This window comes from Pezoporus flaviventris, unplaced genomic scaffold, assembly GCF_033815535.1.
Source record: "Pezoporus flaviventris isolate CSIRO_AGI_PZ_B2104156 unplaced genomic scaffold, CSIRO_AGI_Pfla_v1 ptg000010l, whole genome shotgun sequence".
Classification (NCBI taxonomy): domain Eukaryota; kingdom Metazoa; phylum Chordata; class Aves; order Psittaciformes; family Psittacidae; genus Pezoporus; species Pezoporus flaviventris.
Window position 1 is genome coordinate 1862571 of NW_026892558.1, and position 21434 is coordinate 1884004.

General features: G+C 50.5%; 1 protein-coding gene across 5 annotated transcripts in view; it reads right to left on the minus strand.

Moving 5' to 3' along the window:
* The window catches only part of CTIF (cap binding complex dependent translation initiation factor), a 153357-nt gene that overhangs the window by 11463 nt on the left and 120460 nt on the right, over positions 1 to 21434 (minus strand). For all 5 annotated transcript variants that reach the window (XM_061450499.1, XM_061450497.1, XM_061450501.1 and 2 more), the window contains one exon: positions 9699 to 9854. In XM_061450499.1, the coding sequence (XP_061306483.1) occupies positions 9699 to 9854 (156 nt within the window). The remainder of the gene's footprint in view (positions 1 to 9698; positions 9855 to 21434) is intronic.

Sequence of the window (21434 nt, forward strand, 5' to 3'; positions counted from 1 at the left end):
GTAACGGGTGAAAATGGAGACATAGTTTGATTAGGAAGAAGGATAAATATCAGCTACTTGTGCCACTTGGAGCTCAAGCAGAATGAATGTGCTGTGCTTGTAAGGGTGCAGCAGAGATGGTGCTTCCCAGTCACGTTTTTAACCAGAGGAGCCCATGGGAAGGTCTATGGTGGACTTTGTCATCAATAAGTTGATTCTGTTCCAGCTCTGTGGTTGGGGTCACCATGGAGACCCTGTATAAGGGGGTTTGTAAGAAAGATGGGGACAGTTTTTAGTCAGGCCTGTAGTGAAAGGACAAGGCATGATGGTTTTAAACTAACGGAAGGGGGAGTCAGACTAGGTAGAAGGAAGAAATATTCTAGAATGAGGGTGCTGAGGTGCTGGCACAGGGTGCCCAGAGAAGCTGTGGCTGCCCCATCCCTGGCAGTGCTCAAGGCCAGGTTGGACACAGGGGCTTGGAGCAAGCTGCTCTAGTGGAAGGTGTCCCTGCCCGTGGCAGGGGTTGGAGCTGGATGAGCTTTAGGGGTGCTTCCAACCCAAACCCGTCTGGGATTCCATGACTCTATGATCACCCCCTACAACCACAAGTGCTTCCTGCTGACATGGCTCTGCAGGCACTCTTGGTGGACTAACAGACCACAGTTGGGGAACTCCTGCCCCAGAAACCTCCTGGAAGCCCTGTGGTCTGCTAGATGAGTCCTCCCAGGAGCACAAGCCAGTTCTGCTGCACTCCACAGGCGTTCTGCAGAAAAACATCAATAGCCATTTTCTGCTCTTCCAGTGGCCTCTTATCGAGCTACTGTTGCAAGTCTTGAAGGAAGATGCCTTGGATAAGATCCATGGGACTGCTCGGCTCCCCTGCATGGGGAAAGTCATGCACTTCTATCAGCTACAGGCCATTGCTACAACTCCACTTCTCCTATTGTCACAAGGCACAGTGTGGTGAAAAAAGCCAGACTGGGGAAAACGTGAAGTACAAATGAAGGTGTGTGGGATGAGTAATTACAAAGCACTGCACCAGTAAGGCCAGTTTCTGGATTTCTACAATCCACTCCTATTATAAGAATCAGCTCCTTGAACCAGGACAACAGGAGGTCAGCGTGGCTGATCCTGCAACCACCAACAAGGTGTGACAGTGCTACCTTTCTGAAGGGGTGCTGAGCTCCTCTCTGGGCATACCCTGGGAGCTAGAGAACTCAGGTGATACCTTTCCCTAGGGAAGAACCAAGTGAGCACTTGGAAACAGAAGGCCTGTAGGAGTCAACAGGCATAAGTGGCATCTTCTCTGCTCATCATTTGATGCTGAGGTTGCCCAAACACAAACTTTTGGGGAAAACCTTTTCCTTTGGGGAAAGCATAAAGCAGAGGCTCTGCTCCAAAACCTTATCTGTTTGGGTCTAAAAACGCAGCTGAGCTGGGAGAGGCAGTTTGTGTTGGGCTGTATCCATTAGCAGTGGTGTTTCTGCACCACCTTCTGCTCATGCCTTCAAGCCCATTGAAGATGCATGAGCTGCCACAAGCCCATACATCTCATGGAGGGGTCCCTGACCCGGGTGGCCTGGTCTCAGCCTGGTTGAGAACATGCTGACAGCAACTCAAGCTGCTCTATTATGAAGAGGCCACCAGCATGGGTCACTGCTGGTCCCACAGGCAGCTGCCCAGAGGAGGTGGCACAACAAGGAACGAGCTCTCGGTTGGAGTTGCTTGCAGTAGCATGGCTGCATCAAGAGCTATGTCCATAGGAGACACTTTCCCTCAAGTATTTCGGACAACTTGAAGGAATTTGTTTGGTGGCACCTACTCCTTTTACAGTGATGTGCTGGTCTCAGCTGAGGAGGAGACTTCTGTTCCCCTATTACCCAACCAGGGCTCCCTGGGAGGATGGCAAGAAGAGATTAGCTTGTTTATTGCATCTAGCAAACCAAAATACTGGTTATCCTCCTTGTCAGACTTCTGAGGAACTCAGAGACACTTAACAGCAAATTGAATTAAGGCCAGAGGAACAAAACCCTGTACCCAGTCATGGGAAACTCCTCCTACTCCTTTCCATTGTAGACAAGGAAAACCATGAAACATGACTCTCCCCAGATCTGGAACAGCAGAAAGGATTCCTGCGAAGATGGAAACCATTAAGAGGCAATTACTGCAGACAATGATGAAGAAAATCTGGTCACTCATCAACCCAGACACTGCAACCCCGCAGTAGCTGGTGGTTACACATCCCCTGGCTGGAGGTGGACCTTCAGGACCCAAAGGTGGGTGAGACAGACGGACACAGCCACCCAGTCTGTGTACACAGGGAGGCCGAGCCACCCAGACGGCCGGCTTCATCCTGCCCCGGCCGAAGACATAATAACCCTGGGAGAGGAGGATGTGATCTCATCCCAAGGGTCCCGGGGAAACACAAAACATGGAAAGAAGCAGTGGCGGGACCATCGCGCTTGATTGCGGCAGGCTCCACCCTGGCTCGCCGGACGCTCCCGGCTTTCCTGGCTCTGCCGAGGGCGAGAGCGCATGGCGGCGGACGCAAATAGTTGTGTTTACACCCCATTGAAAGGGGTTTTTGGGAAGTAACAATGCCTGGTTCGGAGGGCGAAGGAGAAAAACAAAGCCACGCGAGGAGGAGGGACCATCCTGTGAGATGGTATCTAGCGGCGTTTCTTTATCTGCCCTCATTGCTTCCTCTGCCTTCTCCGTGGGTCCCAGGGAAATAAGGGTGGCATTTCCCCTCCCCTATTTTAAATATGCCAAATGAGTTCTGTAGCTTTCCAAGATTACAAGTTCCTGCACACAGAATACTCAACAGAGCAGCTGAGCTCAAAGGCATCACGCAGCCCTCCTCAATTTGGTCTGTCCTCATGTGCTTGCAAATAATACCCTACCTTCCTTCACCTTAACTCTGCCCTTTGACCAAATCAATGCCAATTAAAGGTAATTACCTTTTTGCCATACAAGCTGTGTTTTTACCCGTACAGCTACGGGGGGGGGAAGGCCTGCCTAGGTGGGAGCTTTTTGCACGGCTATTTATTTATGTATTGCACAGCTATTTATTTATTCATTGCACAGAAGGCACGGAGGCACTGGGACATCCCTCCCTGCTGGGAGCATGCTCCTACAGACAGACACAGACCTGTCCCAGCTCTCTGCAGACTCCTGCTCCTGCATGCTCCCTCCTGCCATGGATCTGAACGTCCACATCATCCCACTTTCTCCACATCCCAGACTTTTCTCCCAGCTCTTCCAGGTCTTCTGGTTTCCCATGACATTTCCCCACTTGTCTGCTCTCCCCATTTCTCACTCCTTTCTGTGTCCCTCTGTCTCCTCTTTCTCCCTTCTTCTCCGGCATCCCTTCCCTCCCACACCCACATCCCCCATCCCTCCTCCTTCTTTTCCCTTACAAACCACTTCCCAGTTTGTCCCAGTCCTGCCATATTGGAGACCAAAGCACTGATATTTGCAGAATCAGATGGGAGGGGAAACAGAAGGGGCCTTTTATGAGGAAGTTAGTCCTCTTCTTCATAAAGGACTTATTTTCTCCCTTCAGATCTGGCCTCATGGAGCTACCTGGGTGGAAGGGTGGCATAGGGTCAGGATCCAGCCCCCTTCCTGCTTATTCAATACAGGAAAGAATCTGTCTCATTCTCTGACTAGAATAATCTTAAAAATCCTAGTATCTCATTATAGTGTCAACCCCCCCACCCCACCCCCCCTTTTTTTTTTTGACTCAAGAGGCTGATGCTTTTTTAAAAATGAAAGTGATAAAAAAAAACACCAGCACCCCACGTTAAAAGATAGAATTTTCTTTTCCAAACAGCACCACCCTCCTCGCTCATCTGACTGGAAGGTTTTCCTCTCTCTTCCTCTGAAGGAGACAGTGAAAAGGCAGTGCCCTCTTGAAGTTCAGACGTTAATTACCGTGTTAGAATATTTTGCTAAATTACACAGCATGGCCCCAGGAGATAACAGGCACTAAGAGAAGGGAGGGGAGTGGATACCCGTCTACACGCTGCACCGCAGACTCAGACGTAGGGGGAAGGCAATTAGACAGGGAGTATTTATCCTCCCTGCACCACCACCCCGAGGCTTTCAGTTAGCAGCGTTTACCAAGGCAGGGAAGCGATGGGAGCGTGCCAAGATTTTAAACGATGCTGAAATGGGACTGTCTCTGCCAACCAGACTGGAGGTAGGAGACAACTCCTGCAGAGCAGCAACTGTCCTGCCTGCTGCCAGCCTGCTGGGCCTGCTCCCTGCTGCCTCTGTGGGGCTGATTCACCGCTCCCAGGCGCTGCCCTCCATCCCCAGGGATGTTAATGAGACCATAAAAGCATCTGTCTTATGTCAGGTCAATGCCCACACCTCCCTCATGGGTGGTGATGCTCAGGGTGATACCCCCTGGGTACCCACCCAGCCCCAGCAGCAGTAACCCCCTTATGGTGGAGGGATCTCCGTGAATGGATCCCACAGCCAATTACACAAAGGGGTTTTGCAGTGTAACCAGTCTCTCTGTGATGAAATGCTTCCTGGGGTTTGCTTCAAACCTGCCTTAAAAGCCCTGTCCTATGCACCCATGGGAGCTCAGACTGGGACAGTGCCACAGCAACGCTACTCCTTGTCATCCCTGTAATCCAGTCACTTGCATCCAAGATAGGACGTCGTGGGTGGACAGCCAGATGGGTAAAAACAATGGCTGGATGGTTGGGTTTAGAGGCTTGTAGCTACTCCACCTGGAGGCCAGTGGAGTACTGAGGCATCTATCCCACGACCTGCCCCATCTTCATCCATGACATGGAGGAGGCGGGACCACGCTCTTGTGAAGTAGATGACACCAAGCTGGGGGGATCACTGAATGTGCTCAAGGAGCTGCCATCCAGAGGGACCTCCATGGGTTGGAGGAAAGAGTCAAGAGGAACCTTAAACACTCAACAGGAAACAAGCCCTGCACAAGAGAAGAGCACAGTGCCATGGGTAAGGGGTAGGATAGGGTTATTATGGGGGGCGAGAGGGGGCAGAGCCCACGTTGTGCTGCTTGCCCTTGTGGGACGCCAATCTGTGAGGTGCCCTAAGGGGACCACAGTGACAATGCCACATGGCATATTCTCCAGCTCTAGGTCCCACAAGCCTGTTTTTCCACCTCCTCGCTGTGCTGCCCTAGGCAACTGCTCAGGTTACCTGGCTGTAAAGCCGGGTCTGAATGGTGTCATCAAAGTAAAGAGATGCATCCAAAGCAGCACTTGACATCAACCACCTCAGCTGGAAGTGGCTCCTCCTGGCACAAGGGTAGCAGGAAGGTGGCAGCTCCCAGGCCCAGAGGCACCTCCTGGCGTGGCATCGCAACAACATCCGCTCAGGATGAGATCGAGACGCAAGAGGAGCCAAACCTCCTGACCACTCATCTGTCGTGGCTTCTGCAGAGCACAGCCATGGACCCAAGCTGGATATGACCCTTCCTTCCCTGCAGACTTTAGCCATCGCCAAGAGCTGGGCTAGTTCCTTCAGGACCCAGTCCTAATGCTCCTCCTCACCAGCAGCATCAGGGGATGAAGCAGGGAGGGCAGTGAGCTGGGCTGGCCCATACCAATGCTGTTGACAAACACAGATCCATGAGCAGCACAGAGTTGGATGAAGAACAACCAGCTCCAACCATGGTTAGGAAATGGCTATGAAAGGAAAAAGTGGTGACAACCAGTGAACAATAGATGGGAAACAATATTCATTATGTCTTAGGAGCCATGCGGCACTTGCTGCACCAGGCACAGGGCTCTGGAGTGCTCCTGCCCCTTAGATGGCTCAAATGACATTTGCTGGTTCCTGGTCTTCACCCATTTTCTCCATTGTGCTGACTGCTGAAGGCCACAGAAAAGAGTAAGTGTGGCCAGACTGCAAGAACTGAAGTTCCTTGGTTGTTCTCCTTGGTTTTAGCTGATTTTGGGGGACATACAATGTGAAGCATTGTTGGAACAGTGCTGAGTGCGGTCCTCTGGGCATGGGGCAGAGGTTTTGAGGCAGAAGAACGTCAGCACGTTCATTCCTCACCATCCTGGAGGGACAGAAGGAGATGTACAGGGACAAATTTGGCACGGTTTTGTGAAATAGTGAGGCCAGAGGTGAGAGCACATGGGCTTTAGGGCTGGCAGAAGACAGTGGGACATCCCTCTTGCTTAGACCATCACCAGCAGGAGCCAGGAGAACTTCCTAAAACTGCTGAAAGTGCTTTCATCAAGCCAGATAAAAGACTCATGGAGGAATGTGGTCCTGGAGGATGCCACCACTGGTCCCATGTGAGGAAGGCTGGAAGCAGACAAGTGCCAAGCTCGTGGTTCCCTGGCTGCAGCACAGCTATCCCCAGGGGAAGCCTTTCCCTGGGAACAACGCCCTCTTCCAGCTCGCCCTCCATTCCCCGAAGCACCGAGGGAAGAATAGGAGGAAAGCTCTTTCTTTTATTTCTATTTAACTTCTCTGCTTTGTTATTCTTTTCCCAGGCTCCCCAGATTTGATGGCTGCAATAGTCCTCTTGTTCTCATCTGCGAAGGCCTCTCCTCTGGTTGCCACAAAAATCTCTCCTTTTCCCCAGCTGTCTTCAACCCTGATCATTGGGCTGAGCTTGGGTATCCATTTCCCTTCTCCAACCTAAACAACGTGCTATTCCAAGCAGAAAAATACGTTTTGATCCAAACCACCATCCAAACTCACCGTGCTCCACCAAACCATTTTAACGAGACCTGGACCCACCTTTTACTTCCCTTGGCAAACCATCTCTTTGCCTAAAATCCCAATGTTGACCCCAGCAGACCTTGTTTTGAAGACACTCTCTGCCTGCACAATCTCACTCCCAACCCTCAGGATGCTTCTCAAAATTGAGCTTTTTGATTCATCAGACAGCAGACGCAGTCACCATGTTGGATGTGGTGGGAGACACTTCCTTCTCCCCCCATCCTGTTTTCCAGTCCAGGTGATGGACACAGAGGAGGATGTGGCAGAGCCCCTCCAGGACGGGGCCTTGGTGTGGACCACGTTTGTTCCAATAGGCACAGCCACTCCCTTGGCTCCAGAAATGCTGCCCAGGGGAGGGAGCAGCTCTGACCCAAATCTCCTTTGCTGTGATTAAACAACTGTTGCTGTGGCTGACATAAAGATCCAGAGGTCTGCCCACTTCCCTGAGGACGGTGATGAATGCCGGTTCCATTACCCAGCAAACCCCAGCCTCACCTGAAATGAACTGCAATTGTGATTTTTGATTTGCTTCTCCCAGCCCACAAAACCAACCCATCCAATAAATAACACTGCCATTGCCACCCAGTGTCCCAGCCATGTCCCCTCCTCACCCATGTCCCCGCGGCCATCCTTGCTTCCTCTCACCCGGTCCAGCTCCACAACTAATGATGGTGTTAATAAGCTTTTATTCTGGGGGGAAAGGAAAGGAGCTGGAGAGAGGAAGCTTTGCAGGGGTAAGGGAAGAGACATTCCTGCCTCAGTCATCAGGCAACTTTCCCCTTCCTCTTGCTTGCTCCCTCGCTGACCTTTGGCTGAGCCTGCCTAAGCTATAAAGGAAAAGGAAAAAAGAAAAAAGAGACAGAGAAACTAAAAAGCCAGAGAAGCTGAAAGGACAGGCAGAGGTAGAGATGTTATCTCACCTCTGCTAATGATTTATCATCAAAGGATGGTGGATGGAGGCAGAAGGAGCTATTTATGACTGCGGACAGCACAGAGGGGCTTTGCTGTGGGATGCCCAAGGGGAATGAGTTAGGGGTGAGGGGCTGAGACTGAACATGGGGATGTACGTGCTGATTGGCAGGAAGGCGAAAAGCCCCAAAATGCTGCACGTTATGAACCATAATGTACTTTATGAACCTGTCCTCAGGAAGCAGAGGTCCCAAACCTTATAGGCTACGGTGACACCCTCTCCTTCCCTGGGACACCAGCCCATGTACTTCATGAAGCCCACCAGAGAATGAGCACTGTGAGTGATTAGGGAGCTTCCATCATCTCACAGAGCACTCAGCAGGGCCAGCCTGTGTAAACGTTCCTGTCCTCTCCTGGGTGCAGATGGAAGAGCTCACCAACACCACTTTGGCTGCACCTACAGCTTGGCTCTGGCAGCCATCTCAGAGCCTGGCACCTGTCACTGCTGATAAATAGGTGGTCCTGTTCTCCTGGCTTGGCCCCACGTGTCAGAGTTAGCTGAGAGTGGCAAAATCCCTATCCCAGAGCCACGGAAGAGGAACAGCAAGAGTCAAGGTCACAACCCTGTGGAGTGAGCAACCACAGATTAACCGCTGTGATGGTTGATCAAAGACTCAGGCTCACCCATCTCAGGTAAGGGTAGAGTCTTCTGACAAATGACACCACAGGGACAGAGCTGTCCTGCTAAGGAAAGGAGCTGTACCTTAAAGAAGCAAAATTTACGCATGACGCCTTGATAAAATTAGTAAAAGCTTTTTATGGAGCTGTCCTATAGCAAAAAATATCCCTTATACGTGAAGTTTATGTCCTTCTGCACACCTTTAGGCCACCACCGTGCCCCCACACACCAGCAAGGTGACATGAGGGGCTGTGGTGACATGGTGAGGGCAGACAGGAAAAATCCTGGCAGAATCTGTGTCATGGCTGTGATGGGAAGCGGATGGGAATAGGGACTTTGCTAGACGCCAAGATCTTCCCCATAAGGTGACACATATCCCTGTGGGCAGAGATTTTGGGGAAGTTAGGCTATTCTTAGCATCCCTTTCCCACCTCCTCCTGTGGATATGTGTGCCTCATCACGATGCCTGGGCTCTTTCTCACTGCTACAGTCACCGTCTGTGAACCCTACCCACAATATTACTGCAAAGACAAAATGTTTATGATGTGTTTGCATTCTGAGGAAACTTCCCATGCGTGTAAAAAAGTCATCGCTGGCAGTTTCTTTATCCTTCCCTTGCCCAAGGTCTAGCGGAGAACTTATTTTACAGAAAGTTATTTATGGCCCAACAGAAGCACTGCTGACAACTTGAGATTCACAGCTCCAACCCTGGGCAACCAGGCAGGTTTTTCTGAGAAAGCCTTCTACAGACAGCAGCAGGAGACAAAACCATCTTTAGAACAGGATGGGGGAAAGCCCTCTCCTGCTCTGCTGAACGTTAACGCTTGAGCTGCCTTTTCCGTTTGCCCTCACCGAGGTTTTCTGCTACCACCCCAAACCATGGCGAGCTCAGGGACTGAAATGAGCTCATCAGGAGCTCAGGTTCTGCCACCCTGGTGGCAGGGCTGGGCTTCTGCTGCTCTACATTGGGAGTAAGGACACATGGGACCTCACCTCTCCCCCTCTTTCCTCCCCTCCGGTCTGTCTCATCTGTTCAGGTGGCTTCACCTGCTTTTAAGAAGCTTTTTAAGCCTTTTAAGCCTCTTATTGGGGATTTTCACAATGTCGGGATTTGCAAACTCCAGCGTCGAGTTTGCAAATCCCAACTGTTGGGCTTTGCAAACCCTTGGACAAAGGGGTCTTGCTTGGAGGACATGCTTTTAACTATCAAAAATACAACATGCAGGAAAAGCCACACATCCCTGCGGATGTAGGTACTTTTGGGGTGAGAAGTGTTGATGCTGGAAAAGCAAACCTCTAGGAATCATAAAGCAAACATCTATGAATCATGGGCTCCTCACTGCTGCAACACAACAGTGTGGCCCGCAGGTGGAGAAAGACAAACTGTGAAGGCATTTACCTCCCTGAGGCAGGTATAAATGGGGCAGACAAGGACTCGGAAGGGCTCTCCAGTGCTGCTCCTCATGGTGCCGAAGACCTCGCAGAGGAAGGTGATGAACCCCAGCCAGCGCTCCACGTCCCGCTGCTGCAACTCCTCCCGCATGGTGAAATCCTTCTGCAGGAGGGACAGAGACAACAGGCTGCATCAGCAAAACCGCATCACCCCGGGAGAGGCAACGGCTGTCTAGAGAGAGAATTAGGAGGAAACTGAAACTGAGGGTGGTGGGGAGGAAGACAGACAGACTGACTCTTTAGTAACAGTGGGGAGATTACTCAATGCATGCGGAATGGCTGCAGTTTCAACACAAGCAAAGTCACCAGAAAGCAGGTACTGTAGAAAAGTCACCAACCCCTGCAATAACTGTCATGGCTTGCACTAGGGGCAGTGTCCCCCATGCCCTGCCCTTCCCCTCAGACAGACACAGGGGCTCTCCTCCATAAGCACAACCAGTATTGAATGAAAGCAGCAACAAAGAGGTTGAATGATACGCAAGGGGAAACGCAATGGATGCTGGTGGCCACGGCAGGGTGGTCAACGTGGACCTGCCCACCCTGTTGATTCCAGTAACTTCCACAGACCTGATGTCTGGCCAGGGGCATCCTAATGGACTGGCTGTTCCCTGGGGTCTCATGAAATTAAAGTAGAGACTGGCTCCCTGCATGAACAGAAGAACATCAGGGCATCCTGGGCTTGGCATTAAAAGGTCACCCTTCCCTGGAGCTGACGGTTGCCATGGCCAAGGATTATCCGAATGACGTGATTTATGGAACAACATCAGGAGGAAGCATGCAGGGAGGTAGCTGCCTCCCCATCAGTCCTCCAGCTGGGGAGAAAAACAAGGGCTTTGCCTGAAGGCAAAGATACGAAAAGGGGTACGTGTGCATTGGGACTGTGTGGCAAAGAGGCTGTGTTTTTAAAGGGGGAACACAGAGAAGCAAGTAAGAACCCTTCTAGGGGACACAAAGAGTGTGCACCGCACTCAGAGCCAAGAGGGCTTCCCTGGGCTCTCAGCAGTGCTGCAGAGCTTCCTGCAAGATGTCCCACATGAATTTGCTTGTCCGCCTCTGTAGTGACTTCTGTGTCACTGTGACCTCTCTCTGTTGAGTGACCTGTCCTCGGCATTAAAAATTAGTAGACATTGAGTACAGGGAAATTAAAGAACAGGACAAGTTTGTTCTCAACACCATGTGTTCCCAGGGCGGGTTGCACAATGTTTGAAATCCAGCGACTAAATAAATCATCTTACTTCTTTTTCATCTCCATTTATTCCTACTGCCTGAGACAAAAGGGTTTGCTGCTGCAAATGCTCCAACCTGCAGCTGCACTCTGCAGAGGCAGGGAGATATAAAAGCCACCACACCAAAGTTGTCTCTCATGCCCCGGACAACACACGGGAGATACCTCTTTTGAAACAAAGGTAAGTAAAGCAGCTGCTAAAACAAGCCAGGCAAAGGCATGATGATTGCTTTCATGACACAACCGTATGCATAGAAGATCCAAGACAAGAGCTATTTATATGTTTCATTACAAAAGGGGGAAAAAATACATTTGCATATGCAGGAAAAAGACTTGTAAAATAACCGAGGCACTCATTAACCAAGCAGTGATGACTAATTCCTCTCTACACCCATTTCTATAAGGCAATTGCCCAACTGTGTCTGCGACTCTGAAGTCAACCTGCAGCCAAATCTTGTTGGGTCTTTGCGGACTCTCTGGGGGAGCCTGCACAGTTCGTCCTTTCATTATCCAGCCAGTCCCCGGGTGGTGATGGAGGAGGAGAATGGCTATTTGCCAGCTCAGGTTATCACCCCGGGCTTACCAAATTGCTTGTTCTGGAGTTTTCACTTAAATAAATTGTTAAACTTATTATTAATAAATTATTAAAATAAATTTAAATATTATTAAATAAATAGTATTAAATAAATAATTAAAATAAAAAAGCAAAGATAGACAAAGTCCTAACTATTGAGAAATAGAGCTCAAATGAGAGCATCCCATGCCCCTTGTCTGCACTGACAGAGACCTCCAGCCTTGCCCACCCCTAATGCAACCCACTGGTGACTTCGACCCTGGGACAAAAAGCACCTTGTGAACCCTGGAGCTCTTCCATGATGCCCTGAGACCTCTAAGCTGTGTCCTGCATCTCACACCACATCCTACCTGGCTCCAGCCCCATAGCCATCCTGCTCCCCTGAGCCTGAATGCCCTCCAGTAGCCCCCATGTCCTGCCTGGGATAGTCCAACACTGATGTGTCCGGGGAGCCAGGCATATTTTGGGTTCCCTGGGGAATGCTGGGAAATTCCTTGCAGGTCGGGATAACCGCACAAGCTCTGTGGTCCCAGATTACTGGGAAAGATAAAAACCACTGCAGGAAGCTCTCCTCCTTCCTGTTCCTGCTTTGAACACATTGCCCCGCTCCGCAGCCTTGCAAGGGAGAAAACCAACTCTTCAGCGTTTTATCTTTAAAAACAATTTTTTTTCTCTAAACCCCCCCCCCCCCCAAAAACAACCAACCAAACACAAAAAGTCCATAAAACAACCAAACCAAGCCAAACTCATCATGGGGGCTGGGCAGGAAGGGATGACACCACTCAGCACCCTCTTTTCTTCATCCTATGGCACCCAGGGGGTGATGCCACCCAGCAGGGACACCAATGGACACTCTGCCAAGCCTGAAGAAGACCCTTGCAAAATGAAAAGGGACTGGGGTCTTCCTTGGACTCAAAAAGCTTGTGCAGGCTTTGATGGAGCTCATGAACGACAGAAGAGGGGGATGGAACGTGTGATGGATGCAGAGGTCACTGAACATTTTCACCCAGAATGTGATACTGCAGTGTGAATAATTTTGCTCCATTTGCAGCCTCAGAACTGACCCACATGCTGCAAAAGGAAATCATTTGCACGCACTCTGCAAATAGGTGTGATACTGATTCCTTTGACCAAGTAGGAAAAGGAATTGCACCTTTCTGGGATGATGACTGCCTATAGACAAAAGTTGGGCTTGCTGGAATTGAATCGCAATAGTAGATGGACTTGTAGTGCCAGGGGCTCTCCTGAAGCATCCTGAGATACCCATCCCCTCCAGTCTCACATGGTGGTGCTACACCAGTGTTATGGTGCACATGATGAAGATGATCTAGGGTGCATTTGTCCTTAAATTTGGCGTTCAGACAGCAGGTTTAACCCCTACCATGGCACACACAAACAGGCAAACCAACACGAACGCTGTGCAGAAGTACCCAACCTCCCTGGGGAAGTCTACGTACGAAGAGATCACTGCTCTCATCCAGCTAATCTGGTCAATGAACTTGCATGTCTGATCGACCTGGCTGCACATCGGCTGTGCTCCCAGAAGGACTCACAACCCATCACGCTGAGCATGGAGAATGTGGAGACCTCCTCAATGTCTTCTCCAAAGGATGTGCCACCAAAACACATGAGCCAGACCAACAGCATGGGAGAGGTGAAGAACTGGCCAGCAGTGAAGAGCGGCTCAGCACAGAACAAACCCATGTCCCGTGTGCCCGGGGCACATCCGATGGAGCCGTGCCCTGACCCACACACCTCCATACCAGCAATGGGAAGCCTTGAGGAGGCTGAAGAGTGCTGAAACCACACAGCCGGGTCACTGCCCTGCCCAGTGACCTTCATTTGCTCTGGAAATGCCTCACGGAGCTATATAAAAATAACTAGTGGATTGGCTTGCCCCATGCTTAGGTGGTGATGTCAGCGCAGTAAGCAAATTATCTTTCATCAGTTTGGCTGTATTTTTAAACATGAATTGTATTACTAATTTGGGGGTGCCCTGGCCCGTAGATAATCTGGGCGCATTTACTGGATGACCTTCCTTCAGTGCCTATCGCTTAAAATAAAATGTATTTATACCAGGTAGCAGGGTTGACTTCCCTTCTCTGCCTGGTTTGGGAGAAGAGTTCATTGGGAAACCATGTGGCAAGTGGAAAGATGCCAAGGGGACCTCTGAAGAGGTCTCATACAGGACAAGTTTGGGGCACAAACCTGAAAGCTAAGCATGTTCATCATGCTGGGCCTCACCATGTGTGATGGGTAGGTCAGGGCTTAGCACACCATTCGAAATCCCTTGTTGGACTCTTTCTACGCTTGGCTGAAGCTCCTGCCAGCAATGGAAATAGAAAATGCCTTTATCTTGGGGCTCTCCACTCTTGCACCCAAGTGAAAACCCACTCGTAGACGGGCCTCGCAGATGCAGCTCATGCAATACTATCCTTTCTTGGCTGAGACATAACACCTCTCCAAGACCACGATGAAGCTAGAAGAGCCAAGTGGATTTTCCACTTCATGAGACAGGAGGAAAAACCACTTTAGGTGGGCAGCAGAGTCAAGCGGGATGAGGAGCAGCGTTTTGCCATCAGATTGAAGCCCTTGCTCTAGCACAGACAGCTGCAGCCGAAAATTCATCCCTTGGGACTTTGCCACACTGTTTTAAGACGAGTCCCAAATAACTCTTCCCTAACTCTGGTCCCACCGCCTCATGGGTGACTCTGTCAGCAGCAACTCGGAGGGCAAAAGTGTAGCGTGGGATAAAAATGAGGGTTAATTTAAGCATCGCCACCTTCTGATGGAAAAAAAAAGGACAGATTTAGGCTTGTTGCTCTGTAAACACAGGGCTCTTCCTCTGGCAGTTCTGCTGTTTACTCAGTCATTGTCAAGGAGGCAGGAAATACTGAGTCAGAAATACTGTGCAAAGAAGAAATGTATAATACTTAGATATCAGTGCTAGGCGCTATATAAAAAGCTGAGAGAGGCTGTGCTGAATACTTGATCTTTCTGGCAATGTGCTCCAACAAAAGGTTGGAGCCTTAAATGGCTCTTCGGAAGGCTGTGAGACAAATAAAACAGGTTGGAGGAGGGAGCTGGTAGGTAGAAGGTGAGGTAGCATCCATCTGTTGTTGCTGTCCTGCAGAAGCACAACCTCCACCTGCTCCCTCTTCAAACCCTCCTAGAAAGGGCTCCAGTAAAGGACATTTGCCACACTTAACAATGATGCGTTATTCCCTGTTTGTAATGTCAATAATACCTGTATTTAGGTCCAGGCTTGGAGGAGGCTCTGGAGTGCAGCTTTGCTTTCTGAGGAGAATAACCCAGTGAGATGAGCGGCTTACAGCACTGGCATTCAGAAGGAGCTCAGGAGGTGCTGGAGAAAGCTCTGTCAGCACCCAGGAGTGACTGAACACCTCCACCCATGGATGCTCAGGGTCTCAGTGAGTGCCTCTGAAGCAGAGCTACCTCCCACATCTCACCCCACATGGACAGCACTACATGAGCTCCTCTGCTGTACAACCCACTGGAGATGGTGGGACATGAAGTGGGACCATCAGCTCTTCCATGGGCTCTGCTTTTCTCAGCAGCCTCCCTCCCTGCATCACGCTGACACTCTATAAGGACTGAATCATACTTAGGTCCTACAACATTATCCCTGCCCTTGACAGTGCCAGCACAGGGACACTAAGACAAAGCAGAATAGGATGATAGAAAACCTGCTACAGCTTCCACACAAGACTGGGAAAGAGCAGCACAAAAGACAGTTTTATTTCCAGTCCTGTGTGGGCTCCCATCACCTCTGTACCCTGATTTCACAGCTGGAAAATGGGTATTATTTGCTCATCTTCCTCTGCAAAGCACTTCGGGGTGTGTGACTGAGACATGCAAATCACGACAATTATTATTACTCCAACAAAGGAGCTATTGTCATTTAAAGGAGATAAACTTTTAGATTACAGATGACACCCTGTGCCCAGCCTCACAAAGGTTCCAGCTTCACCCAGCCATGAAGCATTCCACTCCCACAGACTTTCATCACTCCGTTTCCTCTGGATCTGCACCAGAGGAACGTGCACCAGCTTCTTTTTTGGGTGTTCTGGCCACTTTGGGAAGAACAGCAAATCCTAGTGGCAGCCTTCAATATGGACCCGGTTTCATGATGGCCACAGCTCTGTGAACATTTCTAACCACAGAGGTTTCCAAAACACATTGTGAGGTGCAGGTGCGGGTTACCAGACAGTGGCCACTATCCTGTGGGCACCTGCCACCCACAAACCGGCCACCAGATAACACATAACTTGCATTAAATGACTGATTCTACAAGAACAACTCAACAAAGATCCTGCAGCCATCAGACAGACACAAGCAGTGCTTATTCCTCTCAAAAAGATTTGCGTAGGAAGGGAAATAAGGTCAAAACCCCCTGGTTCTTCTAGAGGAGATGCTGAGCAAACTCCCAGCATGAAGAACATCCCTGAACTTGAAATTCCTCAGGTTTGGGTAACCTGTATTACCCAAATCCACGTCCCAAACACACTCGAGGTAACCCAGCGAGTGATCACTTGAACCTCCTGCCCCCTGGCCTCACCATGACCTCTCTGTCTGGCTCCAAATCTGGGATCATCAGCAATTACCCATACAATGTGGGCGTCTCACAGCTTGAGCCAGTGACACCTCTGAGGTCCCTGGGGGCTGCAGAGGTGCAAGCAGTTAATTATTGATTTAGGTGAGGTTTAAAGCACCAAGGTGGGAACATAATGATGGATGTGCCAACAGAAAGGTGTTGCTATTGACCTAGTGATTGCTAGAGATCTTGGAGCACTGTCTGAGTGGAAACTCTAACATCATAGGATCATAGAACGGTTTGGGTTGGAAGGCAATTTAAAGCTTTAAAGCAGTTCCAGCCCCTTGCCACGGGCAGGGACACCTTCCACTAGAGCAGGTTGCTCCAAGCCCTGTCCTTGAACATTGCCAGGGATGACCAGGAGCAGTTACCAAGGCTTATACCATGCTATCACAGGACTATTTCTCCTAATGATTATCAACTGGGACAATGCACAGAGCAGAAATACTCTGCAGAAGGAGTGGGATGCTCTGGGAGCTCTGGTTGCTTCACCAGAGGATGTTTGCCAGCACCTCCTCCAGCAGTACCCAGGTGACAGAGTTGTCTTCCTCATTACTTAATTTTTATTGCCGCCCTTCCTATCTAGCACCTTTCTGGATTCCCAAACACGTGCCAGCATGTCCGCTCAGCTGGATAACAGCAGTTTATCACCACTTTAAAGCCCTGTTATCCCATGAACCCAGACACAATCACACAGCAAAACGTCACTGCCTTCCCCAGCCAGACCCTCCAGCAAGCAGAGGGAAACAGACAGCAGCACACCTGGATGTAGGGAACTTATGGTATCTTTGAGAGCCAGAACTCAACCTCTCAGTCCCATGGAGAGGGTCTGGTAGGGAGAAAAAGGACCATGAAGAAATACAGATTGATTTCCTTGCTGGGTAGCTGTCAGAGCAGCCGGGGCGCCTCTCTGACCCACACTGAAAACACCCCATAGCTGTAACTGCCCCATCCCTGGCAGTGTTCAAGGCCAGGTTGGACACAGGGGCTTGGAGCAAGCTGCTCCAGTGGAAGGTGTCCCTGGCTGTGGCAGGGGTTGGAGCTGGACGAGCTTTAAGGTCTCTTCAACCCAAAGCATTCACTGATTCTGTAAGCCCAACAGCATCCAGTCCCTGGGCCAGCAGTCCCCTGCCTGTTACACGGAGGTGGTAGGAAGAGAGAGATCAAGCACAGTGGATCCCTGCTCACACCAGCATCCACAGCAGTGCCAGCACCCCCCCTGCATGGAAAAACGTATTAGTATAAACCTCCCAGCCCACAGGCTGCATTCCCCAAAGCATGAGCTCAGTGTAAAACCACGCTGGTTTGAAGAAATCCCCTAACCAAGTGTATAGGAGCTGTTTTATAGGTGTAAAGATGGTCTGATGGGCAGCTTTCAAGCCCTTCCCTGCCTCAGGGCAAGGTCTGAGCCCCAGCACCATCCTCAGTATCTGCTCAGAGGCCACTTCTGTGCCTGAAAAATGCCAATCCCACGGCCAGTGATAACTTGGGGTGATGACAGGGACTCCTACAGAGGCTGATGGATGGATCCTGCTTGCAGATGCCTCAGCTGGAGATGCTCAGCCTTGCATCCCAGAGGGAATGCATCAGGAACTGGATTTTGCCAGCAGGCTGCTCTCTTATTTTAAGCTCTGCCCATGCAATGCTTCCTCTTTGTAAGAGGGGTCAGTGAGGATGGGCCAAGTTTGCCTAAGAGGAGGAAAAGTGGCTGTGGAAGCAGGTGCTGCTTTCGTCCAGGCTCAATAGCTGTAGAGATTCTGCTTGCATTCAAAATGAAGCTGTGTCCATTGAAATGCCAGCCTGCCCGTGGATGAATGAAAATGGGAAGGGAAAAACAGCAGGCAGCTAATCCTGTTTGCCATCAGGAGTTTTGCAAGGGTGCTCCTGGTTTAGGGTTAGGGTTAGACAGCTCAGTCCAAGGAGGGATTGTCCTGGGTGCCTGGATGCTTTCCTGGGGGATGCAAAGATCTTTCTAGAGTATATACTGGGTGGTGTTTCACCATGGGGTGGGACCATCAACCTGGCTGTGGAGTGCAAGAAAGCAAGGCTTGACCTCTGCTTCTCCACAAGCCAGGAATGATGGATGAATGAAGCCCCAATGGCTACCCCAAAACCTGCCCCTGAATAGGAAGCTGCTGAGCTGGGTGGCACTGGGAAGTGGATGGACCTCAGTGTACACGTGGCTACAAACAGGTCCAAGGGTATTTGACATTATAGAATCATGGTGTGGTTTGGTTGAAGGGACCAGCTCCAGCCCCTGCCACAGGCAGGGACACCTTCCACTAGAGCAGCTTGCTCCAAGCCCCTGTGTCCAACCTGGCCTTGAGCACTGCCAGGGATGGGGCAGCCACAGCTTCTCTGGGCACCCTGTGCCAGCGCCTCAACACCCTCACAGCAAAGAGCTTCTGCCTAAGAGCTCATCTCAGTCTCCCCTCGGGCAGGTTAAAGCCATTCCCCTTGGCCTGTCCCTACATCCCTTGTCCCAAGCCCCTCTCCAGCTTTCCTGCAGCCCCTTCAGGCACTGGAGCTGCTCTCAGGTCTCCCCTTCAGGAGCCTTCTCTTCCCCAGGCTGCCCCAGCCCAGCTCTCTCAGCCTGGCTCCAGAGCAGAGCTGCTCCAGCCCTCGCAGCATCTCCATGACCCCCTTTGAACCTGCTCCAAAAGGTCCACATCCTTCTTACACTGGGGGCCCCAGAGCTCTAATACGGCCAGAGATCTTGTCTTTCTACTTTAAAAGGAAGCAAGAAACCCAGAAAGACGGATGTATGGAAACGTTTCGGGTGGCAGAGCATGGGGGTCGTGCAGGCAGACGGCCAGATTCATCATGGGATGAGACTGTCCTCCATCTGCCCAGAGGCTGAACCGCACGGGCGAGGAGGGAACCAGAGGAGTTAACGGACTCCCAGCCAGAGATATTCGTGGCACCCAGAGTTCATGCAAAGTTTCATACCGGGACCCTTTTCTAAATTCTTTCGGTCATGGGAGAAAACATTGCAACTGTTTAGTCTGCAGGGAGGCGGTGGCTCTGGCCCAGCACTCGACATCGCTGAGCAAACATGCCGGAAAGCAAAGGGGACTGACAACCCTCTTATCTCCTCCGTCTGCTTTTCACCCTGTCCCTCCCGCCGCCGTGGCCAACTATCTGATGGGCATCGGGTACTGAAGTTCCCCGCTGGAAACGCAGCTCTGTGGTCCCTCGGATGGGAGATAAGTGACCGGTGAAAGATAGGACTGGAAGTACCAGTCTGCTAAAAGATGTTATTTACACAAAAGAGCTCTGAAAACCTTCTTCGGGGGCTAATATTTACCAATCCTACAAAGCCAGACAGCTTCTGATATAGCGAACGTTGTACTTGGCTGTTTGTTTTTAAATAATGTAAAAGATGCATTGATCTTTCCTGCTCATCCCCTGAAGCATGCAGGCACCAAGCACCTTACAATGCCTCTGAAGCTGCCCATCCATGCTGGAAAAGCTGAGATGGCAGAAGAGAACTGCAGAAAAAAACATTAACCTGCAAACCCGCTCGATCCCTCTAAACCTTCTATGTCTAAATGGATGCTCATGATTACCATGACATATTTTGAAGCATATGCCCCATCACTAGCAAGGCCAGGCTGGACTGAGCTTGGGGCAACCTGGTCTAGTGGATGAGCTTTAAGCTCCCTTCCAACCCAAACCACTGTGTGATTCTATGATTCTGTACTGGCAAAGGAGCTGGCTGTGAGCATCACAATGTAAGACCACCAGATACCATAGCTAGAATATTAAAAGAGATGCAAGGTAACACACCTTAATCTTAATGAAGCAGAAATCAAAAGGTTTTGCTTTTCCAACCTCACACTATTTCCTTAGCTGGTTCATTTTTTGCTCTCACTGTCACTGCTCTCAATTCCTGCTGCTCCTGTACCAGAGGTGATGTCACTGGATTTGGGTTTCCTGAGCTGCCAGAGATGCTCCTTCTATTCCCTCTTCATTAAAAAATACCAGTATGTAGAGCAATAGTAATTAAAAAAAAACCAACAAAACAACAAAAAACAAAGTGGAATTTATCCCTGAGAGGGGAAAAGGAATAACTAGCTTTGGATGCTCATCAAGGGGGGAAGAGTATGGGGGGGGGGCTCCATGGGTGGCAGGACCACTGATGGGGTGGCCCCATCCAGCCACACATCATTTGCTCCTGTCCAGCCAGATGCTGTGTTTCACACTGGTATCAGCCCTGGCCAGGCATGGGACAGGGATCTGAAGCAATTCTCATGTGGCCCCTTCCTCACCTGCCACGTATCCTCTGTCTCCTCCACTCCAAGGACTTGTCCCACTAAAGTCACCACTGTTTTGCATTTGCTTGTTTAAATGTCAAAGGCATTAAAAAGATGAGGTTGTGCAATATAATACCCACAGGGGAGGTAAAGGTCCGTGGCAGCACTGTTCCTCCAAATCCAGGTTTTGACAGGTAGGTACATACTGAAACATCCAGCAGCGGAAAAAACCCTGAGCCTAATCCTGCCTGTGGGTGACCGTGCTGTGACACCAAGGCTGCAGGTCTTACATGTCCCTCCGGGGGCCACTGCAGCAGGCCAGCTATAAAAAACAGCCAATTATCTGCTAAGGGCAGCTTGTGCTTGAGCATATCAATCAGCCCACTCAGATGGAAATTGAATTTGGTACAAATTCTTGTGGCTCAGATAGAAGTCCTTCAAAAAAAAGAGATTTCCTGTGGGTCGGCACAAGAACATCCTCTGTATCTTGTGTGCTCATGGACGAGCAATGCCAGGCGTGGGCAAAGCACAAGCTACCCCATCATTCCCCCTTCCCAGGAAAGAACAAGAGATCCTGCCCTCTCTTCTACCCAAATCCTAGCTCTGTGCTGACTCTAGTGCCTGCGTCTGCTCTGGCCTTGGCTTAGGAGGTGAATTCCTGCTTATCCAGCAGACTCCCACTTCCAGAAGGATGCTTCATCCCATATCAGAGTGACTGGGGGGTGTAGGGCTTTGCAAATGGGTCCCAGTCAGGGTGATGCACTGTAGAGTCCCAGTGAGCCTCGTTAAATCCTGTCCCCAGGTGAGGTGAAGGGAACCAGCTGAAAGAAGGGCTGGGGATGGCAAGGTGACTGTGGGTACCGGCAGCGGGGAGCTCCCAACCCCACAGCATCCCGAAATCCCCACCCTGAGCCGGATTTATGCTGGAGCAGGCAGGAGCAGATGGTCTGTCAGGAGGGTGCCTTAGGCCGGCTGAGTCCCTGGGCTGGCAGGAATGTGCTCCTGCATCCTGG